Consider the following 20,826-nt stretch of genomic DNA (forward strand, 5'->3'; position numbering starts at 1 on the left):
ATCTTGAGAAATTGTTAATATAGTAGATAGTTTTTTTTTCTCTTATCTTTAATTATCTTGCTTACTGACTTTGTTGGCTAGGTTGTATTTTCACTTTGTGTATGCGAGGTAAAACTTCAGTTGATCAACTATTGTTCGATCCCGAGATCGAAGCTACAGCTAGAAGGAACAATAGCAAGACAAAGAGGAGAAAACAATTAGCTAGGAAAAGAAAGGAAGAAGAAGCATCATATTCTTTAATCTCTTCAAGCAATCAAGAACAAAACATCATGGCAGCTGCTGAAGTTCGTGACAATGTAGATGATAATGCAGGTTTTGTGAACTTCACACCGAGGAACATGACAAGAATCGAAAGACCTGCAGGGAATAAGAGGCCACCTGAGATGAAGTCCGGATTTGTGCAGCTGATGTATGCCAATCCATTTGCTGGGTTGGACCATGAGAATCCGTACACGCATTTGACAAAGTTTTATGAACTTTGTGGCACTACTGGTCTTACACAAGCTGAGGAGGAAGCTATGTTCCTGAGGCTCCTTCCATTGACTCTTATTGGACAAACCAAAGACTGGTTCTTGGATCAGCCGCAAACTATCTTATCTGATTGGAATGAACTTGAAAGGAAATTCATGGCAAGTTACTTCTCTGAATCAAAATACATGGATTGTAAAACTGCTATTTCTACTTTTTCCCAGTTTACAGGTGGAATGATTGAGCTAGGGACAAATGATGTTGTTTTGGTTCAAAACAAGCAGCTTTAGCAATAACTAGATGAAGTGAAACAAAAGCTCACAGATCTTCCAAAGAAACTAAAGGAGATGCATGATTCCTCTACTAGAAAACAGGTATACATATGTGATGTTTGTGCAGGTGATCATCATACTAGTAGCTGTGATTAGAATCAGGAAGAAGTGAACTATGTGGTAAATCAGCAGAGGCAAGGTCCGTTGTAAGACCCTAACCTTACTTAAGTATTACTTAAGCGATTTATTGAATAAAAGTGAAGTTTCTAGTGAAGTTTGATTTTATTGCTAATCTACCTGTGACCTTATGTGAATTTTTGTGAGGTATTAACGACCTTATCTGGAAACGCTTCCTTCATGATAGTTGTAGCTCTCTGAGTTAGCTAAATTCTCTCATTGGTTTCAGGTCATTACGACCTTTGTAGCCCGAGATATGTATGTTTTAGTGGAAAAAGGTCTTGTTGTACAGTACCTACGGATTTTACACAAAAATCAGAAATTGCATTTTTGTGTTAAGCCTGTTAATTTCTGATTATTTGAGGGGTCATGAGCCTTAGGGTTGTGAGAATTATGTGTTGCCTGGAGGCCAAGCATGGGGTGGCCGAATTTCCCAAGTAGGAGATATAGAGAAGATATTGTTTGATTGGATGCATCTATTTTGGAGGAAAATCAGTTTTCTTTTATTGTAGATTGAGATTTAAATAAGGAAGGGAGGTTATATTCCTTATTATTTATTTATATTCAGTTTTCTTTTAAATTAAAAGGCTGAATACTATTTGATTTTCAAATAATTAAAGAGATAGGGATAGAAAATTGAAGCAAAACCCTAGTGGGCTTGGGTGTGCCGCCGGGTTTGGGTGTTAAGGGGGGAGGGTGAGTTGTTTCAAAACTGAAAAATACAACCCCTTTTCCTCAGCATACTTCAAGTAAAAACAGAAAGAAAAAGAGAGAAAGAAGAGAAGAACAAAATCACGTGAGAGGGGGAGAGGAAGAAGAAGAAGCCGCCGCCCTTGCACCCCTGTAGCCGCCGCCTACCACCACTTGCGAGAGAGAGAGGGACGTGCGATTGGTAGAGGGAGAGGAGAGACTTGGACAGCAAGAAGCAACCTTCTTTATACTTCATCTTACACTCTTTTTCATCACCAAACTAGGAAGTTGTACGATCTGAAATTAACTTTCTAGACATGTGTAGAACGAAAATTTTGGTTGAGAAATGAGTTCTGGAGATCGTTTTTAGTGATCGCTGTATATGCTGTTTTTTTTTCAGAAAACGAATGTGACACTCGATTTCAGAAAACTTGTGCCCATCTGTTATTTAGTTGGTTGTTCTTCTGAATTTTGAATATCTAGCTTACTGGTACTGTTTTGATGTGATTTGTTACTGGTTGGAATGTTTCTGAGAAGGTCGCTCATCCAGCTGTAATTCCTTCGACTGTTGATTATATATCTTGTCGTTTATGTTTTATCCGACGTTGAACTGTTAAGACTCTAGGTTGACTTTAGAGCCTTTAACAAAGAGAATGAGATTAATCGCTTGCCAGTGAAGTGAGAATTAATGGAACATAGGTCTAGGTGAGACTATGTACCATGAGAACGATGGTGTCGTTAGAGACAAACAGTAACTTGCACGTGATTTGGTTGACTGCGGTCACCGAGAGATTTTTGTGGATTATTGCGGCTCCACGTGATAAGGTTGACTGCGGTCTCCTTGAGATTTTGTGGATCATTGCGCCTCCACGTGATTAATACATATGCGGATGTATGAGGATGCGTTAGTTTAACTGACTAACTGTTATAAAAATTAATCCCATAAGCGAATGATTAATGTGTATTATGATATGTTTGTGATTATGTTGTTTTTGCGACCTGACCCTTGCGCTACTTGTTTATTTGTTATTTGTGAGGGGGGGGGGTAGATGGTCGTGAAGATAACGGCAACGACCCATTCTTGGGAGCTGATACTCCGTGACGAGCCACGACCGGATGACGACTACACTCCTGATGAAGAGGAAGAAGATAAAGAGGAAAAGGCCAAGGAATAGGTTTGGGTTAAGAGACATCCATTTTCTCTTTGGGTTGAGAGTATCGAGTTCGGGAAGCATTGAACAATTATTTTGCTTTCATTTGGATAAATAAAATTGATGTAATTTACTTTGGTTTTAGATGTATATTTCATACTTATTTTATTTAATTCAAAAGTTTTGGGATGATGTTTACTTCCGCGAGTTGCGAAAAGGTTAAGCTTCAAGAGTTTTCATAGTTAATGGACCTTTGTCATTAATCAAAGATTAAGAATTGAATCGACGAAAATACTTTACGAAAATTTGATTAATTGGTTACTGTGTGACACTCGAGAAATCGGGGCGTTACATTGTGGTATCAAAGCTCCGGTTGAGAAACCAGAGCACTAAGGGTTTTGGGCTTACGAGTTTCCGATTGAATCGACGAAAATTCTTTACGAAAATTGGATTAATTGGTTACTGTGTGACACTCGAGAAATCGGGGCGTTACATTGTGGTATCAGAGCTCTGGTTGAGAAACCAGAGCACTAAAGGTTTTGGGCTTACGAGTTTCCGAACTCGTTGGTGTTTTTTTTTTTTGATAAAGGTGTTTTCAAAGTTTCCGCGGTGAGATTGGGTAGACTTGTTAGCTAAGATGTTTGCTTGGCTGTGGGAATGTCTGTGATTAGTATCATTGTCGTGATACTTGAGATTAAGTGTTTGACTCTATGTCAAGATATTTTGAGGAAGTTGATCTTGGATGAGGGTCATAAGAGTAGATTGAGTATTCATCCGGGAATGATGAAGATGTATCAAGACTTAAAACTTCATTTCTGGTGGCCTGGGATGAAGAAACGAGTAGTTGAGTATGTATCAACGTGTTTGACGTGTCAAAAGGCGAAGGTAGAAGCTAAGGATGAATCTTTGTGGAATGACATATGAATTCCAGAGATGAGATGTCAAGGGTACATAATTTTTGAGGTTGAAGTATTAGAAATTGAATCGATTGGATAAGACCTCAATTTATGTGACTACTGGATGATAGGGACTCATTGACCTTTCCAGTGGTTTTTTATAAATTTCCATTTTCGACATATTAATCCTAATCGACTTAATATTGAGGGGGGTGATATTCATAATTATAGCTGGTGATGGACCATGATAGAAAGGTTGATAGGAATTGATAGATGTTGGTCAAATCTGAGAGATGAGTTTCGTTAGGTATTTGATCCCTTTGTGAAGAAGTCGTAGTGCTAAGAAATGAATATTCATCTAAAAAGTGTTGAAGAGTTGGAGGACATTACTGGTGCGAACACGGTGAAGGTTTAGATTTTAAGTCCATAAATTCTTGTCCTAATTGTGTAGGACTTAAAGTTTGTTAGAATTGGATTGAGAGAATAAGAAGTTGATTGGTGTGATTGTGATCAAGTTAGAGAGAGAAAGTTTTAGCATAAGTTGAATACATGAGAGTGTTGATATGGATTTCAGAGAAATGTGCTAGGATTACTAAGTGAGATTTAGTAAGCTGGATTAAAACCTTAGGGGTTAAGATTGTCCTTGAGAGTTGAGAGACAGGTATGAATAAGAGATTTAATGGTTTTAGTTGTGACGATAGCAGTTGAACCTTTGAAGATTAAAATCTAGGGAGCGAAAGTTGGGCTAAGTCCCTTGAGGCACAGTATATGGTTTGATCTTGAAGGGAATGAATTCTGAGTTATGCAGAGATTTCAGACTTAAAAATAAGCTATAATTTGACTTGTGGATAAGTGAAAGATTGATTTAAGGTTTGAATGAGGATAGTTCCGAAACAAGAGATGACGTATGGATTGTTAGGTATTAATATGATGATTAACTTATAAACGGTTGATCAATTGGACTTGGATTTGGCGCCTAGTGCCCTAGTACGAGCGTGATATCTAGGTCTATCTGAAGATGATTGCTAGATATCTAAGGGTTGTCGCATACCAAAGATTGGGGTTGGAATCGACGCTCCAAGTGGGACACGCCTGACCACATCGAGACTTTGTGTCAGATTTGGTAAAATAAATAATATTTGGTATTATTTCATTTTGTGAATGGTTTGTGATTTATGTGTGTGATGTGATTTGGTGTGCTAAAGGCTCATTATTGAGTCATAAAGGCGAGGGAGAACACTGACCGAGTCAATGTCTTCCTTGCGTTTTTGTGGTGTTTTGTGTGATTGTGTTACACTCTCGATTATCCTCACTTAGCAAAGATGGTGGATGGAACCATCGGCTAAGAAAGGATGGCGGATGGAGCTAGTGAACAGATTGCGTCGATCGAGATGGTGGATGGCACCATCACGGTTGATGAGACGGTGGATGGAACCATCAGTGAATCAGGAATGGTGGATGGAACCATTGGTCAGACCGAGATGGTGGATGGAACCATCAGGAAAGACGGGATTGGTGGATGGAACCAACGATCGTATATGGTGGATGGAACCATAGATCGGACAAACCAAATGGTGGATGGAACCGTCGAATGGACTAGGTGGTGAATGGAACTACTGAACGAGTGAATTGGTGGATGGAACCTTTGAGCTCGGTGTCCGGAAAGTTTGTTTTCCCGTGTCTGAGCTGTTGATGTTGCATCTGGATCACATGGACGGGACGCCGACCAGCGTGTATGAGCATAACACCTATTGACTTCAAACTTTTTGTTGTTTTGTGTGACTGCACTGAGGCAGTTTGGGTCGTGTTCTAACGGAAGAGTTTCGTAGGGTTCTACGACGAATGTCTAGGTTATAGACAGTGAAATGAGAGTGACTCGAACATCCTTACCAGTTATTTTTCTAGTTGCCATCTATTAAATATTGAGCCTGATCAACTTGATATTGGAAAATGGTGATCGGAATGATAGTTGGTGTTGGACTATGACAGGAACGTTCAGGAGAGACAATTTCCCTTTGTGAAAATGATGTGATGTGGAACCAGACCACTAGAGATGTCACGTGAAGACCAGAAAGATGAGACTAAGGACAATAATCTATGCGTCGAGACGACTGAGAAATTTGTGGAGAGTATCAGAGTGCGCAATGGAAGCGTGGTGTGTCTTCCTATAGTAGTTTCGAGGACGAAACTATTTTAAGGAGGGTGGTATTGTAAGACCCTAACCTTACTTCAGTATTACTTAAGTGATTTATTGAATAAAAGTGAAGTTTCTAGTGAAGTTTGATTTTATTGCTAATCTACCTGTGACCTTATGTGAATTTTTGAGAGGTCTTAACGACCTTATCTGGAAAAGCTTCCTTCAAGAGAGTTGTAGCTCTCTGAGTTAGCTAAATTCTCTCGTTGGTTTCAAGTCATTACAACCTTTGTAGCCCGAGATATGTATGTTTTAGTGGCAAAAGGTCCTGCTGTACAGTACCTACGGATTTTACACAAAAATCAGAAATTGTATTTTTGTGTTAAACCTGTTAATTTCTGATTATTTGTGGGGTCATGAGCCTTAGGGTTGTGAGAATCATGTGTTGCTTGGAGGCCAAGCATGGGGTGGCCATATTTCCCAAGTAAGTGATATGGAGAAGATATTGTTTGATTGGATGCATCTATTTTTGGAGGAAAATCAGTTTTCTTTTAATGTATATTGAGATTTAAATAAGGAAGGGAGGTTATATTCCTTATTATTTATTTATATTCAGTTTTCTTTTAAATTAAAAGGCTGAATACTATTTGATTTTCAAATAATTAAAGAGATAGGGATAGAAAATTGAAGCAAAACCCTAGTGGGCTTGGGTGTGCCGCCGGGTTTGGGTGTTAAGGGGGGAGGGAGAGTTGTTTCAAAACTGAAAAATAGAAACCCTTTTCCTCAGCATACTTCACGTAAAAACAGAAATAGAAAGAGAGAAAGAAGAGAAGAACAAAATCACGTGAGAAGAAAGAGAGGAAGAAGAAGAAGCCGCCACCCTTGCACCCTTGTAGCCGCCGCCTACCACCACTTGCGAGAGAGAGAGAGGGACGTGCGATTGGTAGAGGGAGAGGAGAGACTTGGACAGCAAGAAGCAACCTTCTTTATACTTCTTCTTCCACTCTTTTTCATCACCAAACTAGCAAGGTAAGGGTTGGTCTAGGTTGGGTAGTTGCCTAGGGTAATTGTCTTGATTTTTCATGAAAAGAAACATGATCTTGATGGTGTTGGCATGAGCTTTGTGTGCATGATGCTTGCTGGAGTTTTTGTAAGGCCCAAGTTTTTAAACTTATGCCAACTAAATAGAATCCTATTCACGATTAGGGTTGATGTATCGTGAAGGGAAACCTGAACTAGAGTTTACCAAATTAAATAAATATATGAAGGAGAAAGTTCAGGAAAAGTCTGAGGATCGTACCGAAGTCGATAAAAGTTATAGCACGATCGTTATACGCTTAAACCTAGGTCAGAAACCCTAGTATATAGCTAGTTTTCACTTTTAGGCACGATGGAAGTTAATTCCAAAAATCTTCAGAGAAATGTTAGAACTTCTCTTTTTCCATATATCACAATCGTTTCGAGGCGAAACTCTAGGATCTACGAACGTCCGATTCCAATCATCGGAGGTTTGCCGAAACTGAAACTCTGGTATTTCAAAACCCTAGAATCACCCGACAATGAAGACTTTTTTCTATTCGGAACATCAAATGAAGATTCCACACGCGTACACCCATTTCTCTTGATGATTTCAATCTTTCTTCAGAAGGAAGTTTTCTATTCCGACAATCGATGCAAAAAGCAACTTATCGGGTAAAATAGTTTTACACTGACTTTGCATTACTTACCAAAAATACAAGGAGACCTCATTTTAGTTTTGGAATTCTTTCGCCAAAACCTATCTTAGAATTCACGGAGAATGACGCCGGAAAAATCAGATTCGCGAAACTTTCATTTTACCGCGTTTTGCCAACCTCTATATATAGCCAAGAAATGAGAAAAAATCACAAAACTCACCCAAAAACCCATTCAAGGCCGCGAGTTTGCATAGGAGAGGAGGAGGAGAGATTTTCTTCATTCCTTGCTTGATCGTCGATCAATCAGTTGCTACTTCAAGGTTTCGAGGTATAGTCGCTAATCCTTACCTCTGATCGCTTTTTCCATAGCTTTTCTATAGACTTTTCTGAGCTGATAGTTTTGAGGTTTTTGCAAAACTATCCTGAATATTTCATTTTTGATTCTAAACATCTTCCTTACATGCCCAAGATCACTTCTGCCAGATTAGATTTTCCGTTATGTCGCCGGATTTCCGCCGGAATCAATTTATGCCTTAAATACCCATTTTTGGAGTAAAGCTTCAACCTTTAGGCTGAAAACTATCGCCTTAGCTTAGTGCTAGTAGGATTAGTTGTCATAAACGTCGTTGGTGACGTCCCTGTCAAATTTGCTTTTTGGGATTTCAGTTTTGAAATTCTAAGTTAAAAATCATGACCAAAATACCCCTGCGACAGTTTTTGATCCGATAATTTTTCCGAGTTCAGAATACCCTTAGTTACGGCTAATGATAGCATAGGAACCAAGTTTGATCGAAGAAAAATCGAATCCTACAATTACCAAAAGTGGCCGAACCTATAGGGGGGGAGGAGGAAAATTTCCTTTTCCGAAAACTTGTCCTTTCGCGCTAGATTATCGTACCTCGGAGTATGTATTACTTCGGGTAACCTTAGTGAGCATTGATAGCTTAGTTTCCGATAGATTCTGATAGTATTCTGTGGTTTTACTTTAAAGGTGCTTTTGAGGATTTCCCTGAGGAACAACACTTTGATTGTGAGGAAGCGTTAGAAGATCACTCTGGAGAACCTACAGGTGAGGGCATCTCACTGAATCTCTAGTTAATGCTTAGGGTCGATGCTTTCGACATTGTTTACTGTTTATGCACTTGTTTGTGTTTGATTGGAAAAATGTTTTTTGGGGCTTCGGCTGACAATGTAGATGATTCATCTACTGAATGTTTTTGAGATTGACTTACATGCTATGTGCTATGTGGGTAATCTAGGATGTGTGGTGCATGCTTTATATGCTAAGTGCCATGTGTTTATTCTGAGATGTGTTGATATATGACATGTTGTTGACTGTGATGAGTCAATTATGCTTCTGCAATGAAATCTGAGATTCTGAATAGTGAGAATAGCGGGCAGGTCATGCCGATTTTTATTTTGAGAGTTTTGAGAAAGCTTGATAGGACGAATGAGATTCGGACCTTGTTATGGTGTTTCATGGATCGAGACATTCTCTGGTATCATTTGGGGATTAGGTGATCCCGAGAACTTATAAGATTTTGCGATAAGACTAAAAGGATATTATTTTGAAAAGAAAACTCATAAGACATTAAACAACCTCTAAATCTTCAATTAATGATAATAAACTCGGAAGGAAGCTTCGGATGCAAATCTTAGTTTTTGGAAAACGAGAAGTGTCGTCGGATCCAATCGTTGAGGAAGTTGAGAAGTGTTGAGTATGTCGATGTACTTGTGATGTTGGAGCAGCTGTGTAGAGTATGTTGATGCTCTTGTGCTGTTGGAGCAGCTATGTGTGTTGTTGGGCTATCCTGGGGATAAGTCCGGGAAACCGTTAGTTTCCGAGAGTGTGATACTCTGTGCTCGTTGAGCAGTTGTGACCATCGGATTGAGATGAGTCGGATGATTTGGAGATCATCGTGGGTTATGTGTTGTTGTGAAGAAGTGTCTTTTGTCGCAGAATCGACTTTACCTTAGGGTAAGCTTTTAGAGACTTTAATTTACCTAGAACACGTGGCGATGTGTCGAGTGAGATTCGGAGACGTTGTTTGACTAATCATCCTGCATTCATGCAACATTAATGAGGTATTAACACAGGACGTACTCTGGACCTCGTCGGTTTCCAAAATGGTCATAAGACCCGAAATGCCGTGTAAGAGCGTTTGTAGACGTCTCTTGTAGCAGACCGAAATGGCAGACCTACGGGTTTACTGCTGATCTGACTACGTGTGGTGGTTGGAGTAAGAGGCACGCGGGCCGAAATGGTCCCACCGTGGCTGGTGTTAGGGCTGATCCGTTTGATGTCCATCCCTTTCCGGAATGCATGTGGTTAACTGGGTTAACCGTCATTTGCATATCATGCAACATGCATACTAATTTAGTTGTTGTGTGTGATTGGTAATTGTTAATCCTATTTGGAAACATGCTATCTGCTATTATTGCGTTTATGTTATTGTGGAACATGCAACCCTAGGAATGATATATCTAGCTATAAGCCTAAATGGCTATCTATTATTTGTACCTATTGGGTTTATTATCTACATAGTTCTTTAGAGTTGACCCTCGCGTCTTCTGTGTGTGTTTTGGCGGACAACGCCTTTTGTCAGATGTCCATTGCGGACTGGTTCACAATGGTCCACCCTTCGGGGGGGATCAGATATGAGATGATTGACCAGGATGACCCCGGTTCGTGGGTGGTAGACCCCGCTAGCCACCGCGCGACGTACTCCGGGAGGATCATGGAGGACCATGTAGATAGTGGAGGACTCTTGAGGTCAGGAGTACTGCGGAGATGCTCTGTCAGCTTCAACTTGCCACCGGGCGTTCACTGTGGACCAGGATTTGGAAGAGCACCGCCGCCACCGTCATCTTCAGAGGACGAGGATCCCTCAGAGGAGGAGCCAGTGGGAGTGCCTTCGGTAGAGTCCAGTTCACCCACCGTTGCGATCATTGATGATCAGGGTTCGGGCCCTAAGCCCGTGAGTCCAGCATCGGAGCGCATCGCGGTTGCGAGGGGAGGACGGATAGGGTTGGTAGACTTAGTCGTTCTGGATTTTGATTCAGACGACGATCATGCTAGCACGTAGGTTTAGTGCTGGTGTGAGCTCCTCGAGTTAGGATTAGTGTAGGAGTAGAGTTTTAGCTCTGACAGTCTTGCTTCATTTGTTTCTTTGGGGACAGGGTAGTTCCGCCTATAGCTTTTTGTGTGGTTTCTTAGGAGGTCTTATTTTCAGACCATTGGGTCAGCTTATTCTCAGTTTTGAGGGATGGTGTTGCGGACACTTCGCCTTTTCATTTGGTTTGTACATATTGCCTACGGGCGCTACTCTTATATTACCCGTCACTGGAGGTTTACTCGTGACGAGGTTGCTACTTACAGCGGGGGCTGTTATATATATTGTATATTAGTTTTATTGCTTTTCGCATTTGGGTTTTATCTATTTTAGTCTTGTCTTAGTTATTATCGGAAAAAAAAAATATTCACGTTTTTCCGCATTAAGTTTATTTTGTTACTAAAGTGACGCCACCGAAATCGGGGTGTTACAGTTTTGATATGAGATACCCTGCCCTACTAGGCACTAATTGCTATACTTGCCATAGATCTTGATGATATGTGAATTACTTGCCATAACATGATGGTTGAGATGTGATGAGTTCTGGAAAGCGAACTTCGTGGCCCTTTATCACCTAGTTCTGATCTTCCAATGAAAAAGTGGTAACCTAGGAAGTTGTAGGATTTTAAATTAACTTTTCATACATGTGTAGAACGAAATTTTGGTTGAGAAATGAGTTCTGGAGATCGTTTTTAGTGATCGCTGTATCTGCTATTTTTTTTCCAGAAAACGAATGTGACACTCGATTTCAAAAAACTTGTGCCTATCTGTTATTTAGTTGGTTGTTCTTCTGAATTTTGAATATCTAGCTTATTGGTACTGTTTTAATGTGATTTGTTACTGGTTGGAATATTTCTGAGAAGGTCGTTCATCCAGCTGTAATTCCTTCGACTGTTGATTATATTTCTTGTCGTTTATGTTTTATCCGACGTTGAACTGTTAAGACTCTAGGTTGACTTTAGAGCCTTTAACAAAGAGAATGAGATTAATCGCTTGCAAGTGAAATGAGAATTAATGGAACATAGGTCTAGGTGAGACTGTGTACCATGAGAACGATGGTGCCGTTAGAGACAAACGGTAACTTGCACGTGATTTGGTTGACTGCGGTCACCGAGAAATTTTTGTGGATCACTGCGGCTCCACGTGATAAGGTTGACTGCGGTCTCCTTGAGATTTTGTTGATCATTGCGGCTCCACGTGATTTATACATCTGCGGATGTATGTGATTGGTCAAGGGGTTTTGGTGGGTTGTGTGATGTGAGGATCCGTTAGTTTAACTGACAAACTGTTATCAAAATTAATTCCATAAGCGAATGATTAATGTGTATTATGATATGTTTGTGATTATGTTGTTTTTGCGACCTGATCCTTGCGCTACTTGTTTATTTGTTATTTGTGGGGGCGGGGGGGAGGGGGTAGATGGTCGTGAAGATAACGGCGAAGACCCATTCTTGGGAGCTGATACTCCGTGACGAGCCACTACCGGATGACGACTACACTCCTGATGAAGAGGAAGAAGATAAAGAGGAAGTGGCCAAGGAATAGGTTTTGGTTGAGAGACATCCATTTTCTCTTTGGGTTGAGAGTACCGAGTTCGGGAAGCATTGAACAATTATTTTGCTTTCATTTTAATAAATAAAGTTGATGTAATGTACTTTGGTTTTAGATGTATATTTCATACTTATTTTATTTAATTCAAAAGTTTTGGGATGATGTTTACTCCGCAAGTTGCGAAAAGGTTAAGTTTCAAGAGTTTTCATAATTAATGGACCTTTGTCTTTAATCAAAGATTAATAATTAAATCGACGAAAATTCTTTACGAAAATTGGATTGATTGGTTACTGTGTGACACTCGAGAAATCGGGGCGTTACATCAATATCAAGGCAACTACCCCAGGGGAGAAAATCAACAATATAATCAACCTTGGAGGCAAGATGCAGGTCCCTCATCTAGTAGAGCGCTGTACCAGAATCAACATTACCAACAATTTGCACCATACCGCACTACAAAGTTGGAAGACACATTGAATCGATTTATGCAGATGACCATGGAAAACCAGAAAAATACAGATGCTTCTATCAAAAACCTGGAGATTCAGATGGGCCAAATGGCGGAGAATCAGAAAGAAAAACTCACTGCAAATACTGAGCCTAATCAAAATCAGAAGTGTAATGCAATCTTCACAAGGAGCGGAAAAGAGGTTGGTAGTGGAATTGGTGAGGTAGTAGGTGAAAAAGAGGATAATGATGAGGAATAAGATAGCATAAGAACTGGCAAGTTCGCTTAAGCCAGAAAATTCTCGCTTAAGCGAGATACCTATTAAATAAAAAATCACTCTCTCTTTAAAACACAACCCCCATTCTCACACAATCACGTACCATCACAGACAAAATTCACGAACCCCACCTCACAAACAAAATCACGTATCACTTCCTCTCACACACAAGAGCACGTAACTTGGTTCCATTGCACACACAAGAGCAGGATTTTCAACTCCCTGGTTTCGTTTTCTCCATTCTCTCCATCACAATTTTACTTGTGATTTGGGGATTTTGGTTTTCAACTTCTCAGGTAAAGTTTTCTTCTTTCTCCCTCAATTTGATTTCACATTCAAGAGCTCTAAATCTAGGGATTTTGATTGTGCAAGCACTGAAGAGCATTAAGGAATTTGTGGTTTTGATGGGAAAAGAATTGCATGGACTGTTTGGGGCTCTTAATATTTTTATCTTTAAATGATGACTCATATAGTGAATCTTGGTTCATGCAGGAAAGGAATTTAGTTGGTTACGGGATTGTCAACTCAAATTGTTATATGCTTCATATGTTAAAGGTTGTGCATGCTAAGTGTTTGACAAAATGCATGAATGAAAATATTACAATGTCTTCCACCTAATGCTTGAGATCTAGGCTGTTTTGAGAATCATTTTGGTAGCATGTATAAGAATAAGGATTGTTCTTAGATTATTGGGGCACCATGTTAAAATTCTTGTTGATTTAAAAATGACTTCTTTCTTGTTGATTAATAAGTCATGTAAGTATTCTTTCTTGATATCAATTCTCTATGTGATGAACTTGTTCTTACTCAAACTTTTCTTTTTTATTAAGGTGTCGTTAAATTCAACATGAAAAAAAATGAGCATAAATTTGTGAGAAAGAATAGTATGGAAACATGCTCATGTATTGATGTGAGTAGAATGTCTATGGCTGTTGTTGGTTGTAATGGAAAGTAGTGAATTTACTTTTTCAATTTTTATTTCATTCATATTTGTAAATTATGTATTGACTATATATTCTTTCTTGAATTGGTTTTGCAGAATGGCAAAAACAAAAAATTTGAACAAAGCAAGTAGCCCCACTGCAAGAAAAAGACAAAGGGGTGAACCTTCTCGTGCAAGAAAAAGACAAAGAGAGTATACAACCTCAGAGGAGGACTCCCTTGAACAATTCAGAAGAGGTTCAAATCTGATGAAAAATTTGAGACATACAAGGCTCTCTCGAAAAAGAACTTTATTCTAGAGAGTAGCGTAGAACTCCACCCTGGACAATATGATGATTTCCAACATGGGTTGTAGAGGAGAAATTGGTTAAAGCTTGTTCACCACCAAAGCACTTCAACCCAAAGGTCGTCAAGTACTTTTATGCTAATGCTTACACATTAAATGAGCAAGGGCCAAGAGTGTCATTTGTCTTGGGAAGGAGAGTTCTTTATGAAAAAGAAACAATCAGTGCATATCTAGAGGATCATTTGGATTTGGGAGGAGCAAATCAATGTGACTACCAAAACTTGGCAGGACCACCACCTGGATTCAATTACAGAGAGGTACTAGAAACCATATGCATACCACGTACCCTTATGGAGGAGGGCAGAAATGTTGTTAAGAAGGCTGAAATGAAAGTGCTGACTGAGATTTGAATGACTTTTGTTACATCCAACATCAAGCCCACTTTACACACATCTAACATTAATCTTTCCAATGCGGGTTTGCTCTACCGTATAATCCAACATAAAACAGTTGATGTCGCAACTGAATTTCATATGGTATTCATAGAATTGCAACATCGAAGGAGCTTATGCCTTTGTGCTTTCCATCGCTCATCACAGAGTTGTGCAGATTACATTAATTACTATTGACATGGCAAATCATCACTCCACATAAAATTAAGTGCATAAAAGAACAAGCAATTAGAAATATAACATCTATAATAAACGAGTTCAAATCATATCTTACAACGCAACCTCCAGAGAGGGGATATACTCATATTACAAAATAGAAGCAAATAAATCCTAGTAGCTGCAATCATCTTACAAAAACTAGGAATTGTCTTCACAGCTTTTGCCTACTTCTCGACACACACTCTCTTCCCTTTCCAGATACAACCATATTTCTTCGTTAGCACGTCAAACTACACTTGAAGCGTCATTTTTGCCATTTTTTCACCATGTTTTCCTTTTCTCACTTTACCTGCATCATGCAAATACCCCAAAAGCATGTGAGTTCTGTATAAAAATTGCATCAAACATGTTTGAAATGAAAGTAAAAGTAAGACAAAACATGTTATTTTGACTCGCATTACTGCCGTATAACTGATTCTGCAAAGGTACTGATTGTACAAGTATTATGTCATTGCATTGCGTGCGTGTGCTTTATAGTCGTCTATATTTTAGTTAATTAAGTGTAGTTTAATTAATGATCAAGTAGTGGAATAAATTTAACTCAAGTTGCCGTGGATGATTAACAAAATAATCAGCTTATAGAATGATGACTTTTTAAAGAGAAGACAAATTCAATCGCACATGTACGTTTGTTTATTTCCCATACGCTATTCGCAAAAGACAATGTACATGCAAGTGACGCTACCTAAACCTTGGCCTATAAAATAGCTACCACACTCTTATTTATGAGCACCCAAGAACAGAGTTAACTGAGCTCTACAAAGACAGGGTTCGAAATGGCAGGTGGTGGATTCGCTGTGGATGCACCAACCACTAGCTTCGATAGCAAGATAACACTCGCAATTTTGATCACTTGCATCGTTGCTGCATCTGGTGGACTTATTTTTGGCTATGACATTGGAATTTCAGGTCAGTCATTTTTAAAAGATTTGTTGAAATAAAAATAGTACCACATAGGTTAGGTTGGTTCATTAACTAAGTGATCAGTGATAGTATATATGATTCGGTGTCCTTAATTAATCCAATTAGGATTAGGTTTTTAGAATATACACTAAACCCTAGGTAGTTTATTGTGAAGAAGCAAGTTGATTTGCATAACAAGTGTGTTGTTGTTGTTATATGGTTACTGTATTAAGTTGAACTGTATTCCAAGTTGTGTGGTTTGCAATTTGCAAGCTATCTTGGATTTTATGCCCTAATATTTCTTTTAATTAGGACACTTTTAAGATGCAACAGATCGTTGCTTAATGTCTGTACTTCATGTTTGTTCCTTCCATGAAGAATATTAATATTATGAGTGTACTTTGCAGCCAGATCATTTTCTTTCTCTTTATATGTGTTTCTAATGGTGTGCAATTTTACTCATGTCCCTATAATTTTAGGGACGAATGTTCCTAAGGTTAATTACAATAAAGACCGAATATTAGCCATTCAAAGTGTTTAACAAACATGAGTTAGGTTCATCCATTTTCTTTGTTTCTACTTAATTCTTTTACTGTATTAAATTGCCTACTAGGAACCCTTACTCCTTTTAGTTAAAGTGGGAACGATGGTAAGGAAATACTTAGATTAATTTTGAAGGTTCATGAAATAGTTGATTTAATGTAATCTTTCCAGAAACACTATTTATTGTTGCCCATACTATTTTATTTCTTATGCATCATATTAACTTCACCTTCATGACTTTGAGTTTATAAGTTGTCCTCATATTAAATATCTCCTCCTTTATTTTTTTTTTATTCTACTTTTATCACATAACTTATTTCAATACGGTCAAACTACATTAGTTTGTTAGGTTTATAATATTCTTATTAGCCACATAACTTCTTTGAATACAGTCTAAATTCAGCATTACTTAATGATGGGTTTCAAATATTATTTTATTTTCTTAAATTTCTGACCTACATGGTTTATTTCATCTCTGAGATTTCATTTGGTCTCATATTATGGATTCAAATTGGGTCCACACTAAAGTAGGCACTTTTTACTTAGCCCAATGTGTATCCAGAAAATGTATTTTAACAAGTTGAATTCATATAAATCATAGACTCCATTAGAATTTTGGGGAAAAATTAGAAGTTACAAAGTAAATGGAAAAGTAATTGTTTCCTAATTCTTACCTAATTCAGGTTTAAACAATTTCTTAATTACTTTAGACTATTTGTTACCTAAGTCTAAGTACCATTTTAATTTTTTTTTGGAAGTCAATTGTGGAAAAAAAATGTATGAACATAACTTCATTTACCTCAGAACTATTGTTACCTGAGTATAAGTACCCCAATAATATATAATATTGACACAATTACACTACTGGAGCATATCAAGTGGTGGATGTTTAGTTGGAATACAAATTTACTTTCCCTGTTCACGTCTCAAGGTCACCATAAAAATGGATTTCCCTTACTTTTACCATTAAACACCCGGGAGAACCTAATATGCACCACTTTTAGGTGGTGTAATTTTACACCACCTACTTTGATTGGGTATAGCTAGCATGTTGACACATTATTTTTTTTTAAGAAAAAATATCATTTAAGATTTGTTATATATTAAATTTCCTTAAAAAAACATGTGTTGACCTGTTATAGAAGGTTAAAAAAAGTGCTCTAAAATTAGACCGCTTTAAAAGCGGTCCATATTAGGGATTACCTAAACACCAATTCAAGTTAAATCTAATGGTAGGATAAATTACCCCAGATGCATTATATGATAAATATCCATTACCCATGTAGCTTGGAAGAAGATTTTCAATTAATTGGATTAATGTACTTCCAACCGTCTAGAAATAATTTGGTAGGTTTGTATCACATCAAAAAAATTCTTAATCAGCATGGGAAGTCATCATTTCCAGGGCTATTTTTCGGCTGCTTTTACTAAAAGGTACTTGAGTACAATAGTAACTTATTATGCTCACGAAAACCCGTTTCTTAATTGTGTTACTAGGCCAAAGGTTGATATGATTTGATTTTCACCAGAGTATGTTATTAATAGAAGTCAGGACATACCCTTCTCTGCTCCTTTACTGTATATGGAAGTTGCATTTGATTAGCTTCTTTTCCAATATTTTAACATTGAGATCTTCAGTATCTAGCCTACTATATTTTGGAGCCCCCAAACCATAATTATTCATATGACTGATAACAGCAGGATAGTCTGCGTTTGGTCTTTGTATGGAACAACCTTTTGAGTAAAATATGCTTCAGGTTAAGATTTTCCAGATTTGGTATATCACCCATCAGCTCAGTAATAAAGATCGATAGAGGGGGGGTGCAAATCCGTAATAAATTTTTACTTGTGTGTGTTCGACAATTATGTGGCGTAATTGTTATTATTCAGGCATGATTCAAGATGATTTATTTGTGGATTCAAACTGTTACACTATTCAAACATGCTTTCCTGTACAAGGATACCGTCTAGGTCTTTTTATTGTAATTCCAAATAAAGTGTTAAATCAGTTTAAATTTTAATTATTGTTTTAGTCTGGATACATATGAGTCTGAAACATTTAGTTATTCCCTCAACAGGAGTGTGATCCATTAAGTTAAATAAATTATGTAGGCATTATTTAAGCATGTTTTAATGCCTAATAATTTGAAAAATTCAGTTTGTCTAATTTATTCTTATTTTCATACATATGAAATTTTTCACTTTTAGTACTTCACTTAACAACCCATTTGAATGTTGGTGTTAAATTTGTAAACTTGGCAGCAATGTGTGTTTTAATCCTTTAGGATTTTTTATTTTAGATGTTATACCACATTATTGTTTACTGGAATACAAGATCTAAATATTTTTAGTTAATGGGAATATATAAATGGAATGCATTTATTGGTTTTCAAATATCAAGTCTAAATTGGAGTATTTGTCCATTACGGGAGAACTGTTCCTATTCAAAAGATTTTATAAGAGTAATTTTTTGTTTTGTATACAGGGATTTTAGTGTATTAAAATTAACCCAATAAATCTTAGTAATACACAATGCATTAATTGTATTATGTTACAGGTATTGTCAACAATTGCTATAAATTGGGCTCTTCAACTAAGTTCTTAGCATCCAACTTCCTTATCAAAAACCAGAAGCTTACTTGTTTAGGAAGAAACCCTCCCCAGAAAATGGTTCATAATGTTCCTGTGGATGGATATCTTCACACTGTCGGTTTGTTCATTTACCCAACCGAAGTATGCATTTCACCCTTAACTGTATAAGTCCTTTGTTTTCTTCATATTCAGTTCTGCATGGTATATAGGTAGATTGAATCAAGTGTCATATACATACTAGACAAATACAATCTGCCCTTTATATTTTTCTTTCTCTAAAGTACCATGCAACTTCTTCAACTTTTTTCGTGGACTTATATGTACACTAAATTCATGCTCTTAACAGTACCAAGAAAAGAAGTACTTACACTCTATGATTTTTTTTTCTACTATCTCTTTAACAACTTAATGTTATCGGTTTATGAATGAAACATAAACTACTTACAGGTTGAAAATTGTGTTATACGTTCACTATCTTAAAAAATTACAGATCATGCACTTTTACCACATTATTTGAATTATTTTAGTTCTCACAAAACACTTACCTGCCAGATGTTGATCATATTTTAGTTTGTTTTTGGGTTCTTTTCATAATCATGACAAAACGAATAAGGGAATGATTCAGATTTCGATTAATATGAGTTGTTATAAACTTTGAAATTCGTCTTAAACACTAATAATTTTCTTCTAACTTTTATGATATATAGGATGAGGCTCGGAATGACAAGTTGTTTGCTGTTGTTTGGGATAACTTCCTGGCTGATAAGTGGTCTATTGAAGACCCTCAGCACAAATGCCATGAGGTCTCCTACAACCAAAATGTTGATCTACCCACTCTAACAGAAGGTTGGAAAGATTTCATGGAGTTTTATGGTTTGGAGGGAACTCATTGGGGTCTGCTGCAAATGGTTGCCCCCTCTCACTTCCATATCAGTATTTTTGATGAGGATAAGAGAGAGATTTCATATTATCCCAAACTCCAAGCTAATCCACAACCTGAGTCAGATTCTCCAGTAGAGGAGTTCTTCACATTGGCACTCGAAGGAACTACTTCCACACCTTTGGCTGAGACTGATGTGGATACGGAAAATGAAGAACTGATTCTAGCAACCACTGATGTTGCCCAAGTTGTTCCGCCTGAATATGACATTACCTTCAGTACTATTCTAACTCCATACCGTGCGTATGGGAGTCAATATGTAAGGTTTTATTTGTTTTTAAGTATTACAAGATTTTTTATGTGTCTGATCAACTTTTGTTTTTTTAAAGACACTCCCCCGGAGGGTTGCATTGTACCTTGGAGAGCGTGGTACTGAGCCCTGGATCTTGAGAGGACCCTCAGGGGTATGTATCACGACCACTATACTGTTTCCCTCCTTGCGCACTGCTGGGAAATACACCAAGATAGGGAGAGGATGGTGTCAGTTCTGTGTCTTGCATGACATCCACCATGGACATAGAATAACATTCAACTTCACCAATGCTGAGAAGAGGTTCATTGACGTGGTGATTGAAAACTAATAGCCGCATCAGTCATGTGGAGATGGTGGGAAAGTTGTTTTGGGTTGTCTGGAATGTGAAGGCTGCAAGTTGTGTTAGTGAAGAATTAGGAACTTATAAGTTCTTTAATATTATGTGTGTCATTACTGTTATTCCAAATGTTATGGCTGGAAGAATGTCGTTGAATGTGTGTTTTGAAGCATGAATCCATGTATAAGGATTCCTATTATGTGTTTTTCGTTTTCATGTTAGTGTATGTTGAACAATTGAAGTGCCTCATGGTTATATACTTATTGTACTTGATCTTTTTATGATAATCTGTCTTCGCATATTATTTTTTCCTTCAGTATATGGAATTACTGGTTTAAGTAGATAAAATTACATGACTAATTGGATGATTATGATAAAAGAATAATTTTAGCTGGCCATCAATGTGTATCTAAGTGTTTACACACAATTTTACACCCATTAACCTTAGAACATGTACTTTAAGACTTCCAGGTATTTAATTAATTCACAAAAATTGTCAGTATTAA

At 37.6% G+C, this 20,826-nt stretch overlaps 1 protein-coding gene across 1 annotated transcript; it reads left to right on the plus strand.

Moving 5' to 3' along the window:
• Positions 1 to 15,468: 15,468 nt before the first annotated feature.
• LOC130732543 (uncharacterized) lies at positions 15,469 to 20,607 on the plus strand. Its single transcript, XM_057584571.1, has 4 exons — positions 15,469 to 15,661; positions 18,756 to 18,931; positions 19,498 to 19,989; positions 20,060 to 20,607. Exons 1-4 carry the CDS (start codon positions 15,529 to 15,531, stop codon positions 20,309 to 20,311), a joined length of 1,053 nt encoding a protein of 350 aa, XP_057440554.1. The 5' UTR covers positions 15,469 to 15,528; the 3' UTR covers positions 20,312 to 20,607.
• The last annotated feature ends 219 nt before the right edge of the window (positions 20,608 to 20,826 follow it).

This window comes from Lotus japonicus, chromosome 1 (genome assembly GCF_012489685.1).
Source record: "Lotus japonicus ecotype B-129 chromosome 1, LjGifu_v1.2".
NCBI lineage: Eukaryota > Viridiplantae > Streptophyta > Magnoliopsida > Fabales > Fabaceae > Lotus > Lotus japonicus.

Coding starts and splice junctions, on each gene's coding strand:
- LOC130732543 (XM_057584571.1), top strand. CDS start 15,529: ATGGCAGGTGGTGGATTCGCTGTGGATGCACCAACCACTAGCTTCGAT. Junction 15,662..18,755: donor CTATGACATTGGAATTTCAG/GTCAGTCATTTT, acceptor ATTATGTTACAG/GTATTGTCAACAATTGCTAT. Junction 18,932..19,497: donor TGTTCATTTACCCAACCGAA/GTATGCATTTCA, acceptor TATGATATATAG/GATGAGGCTCGGAATGACAA.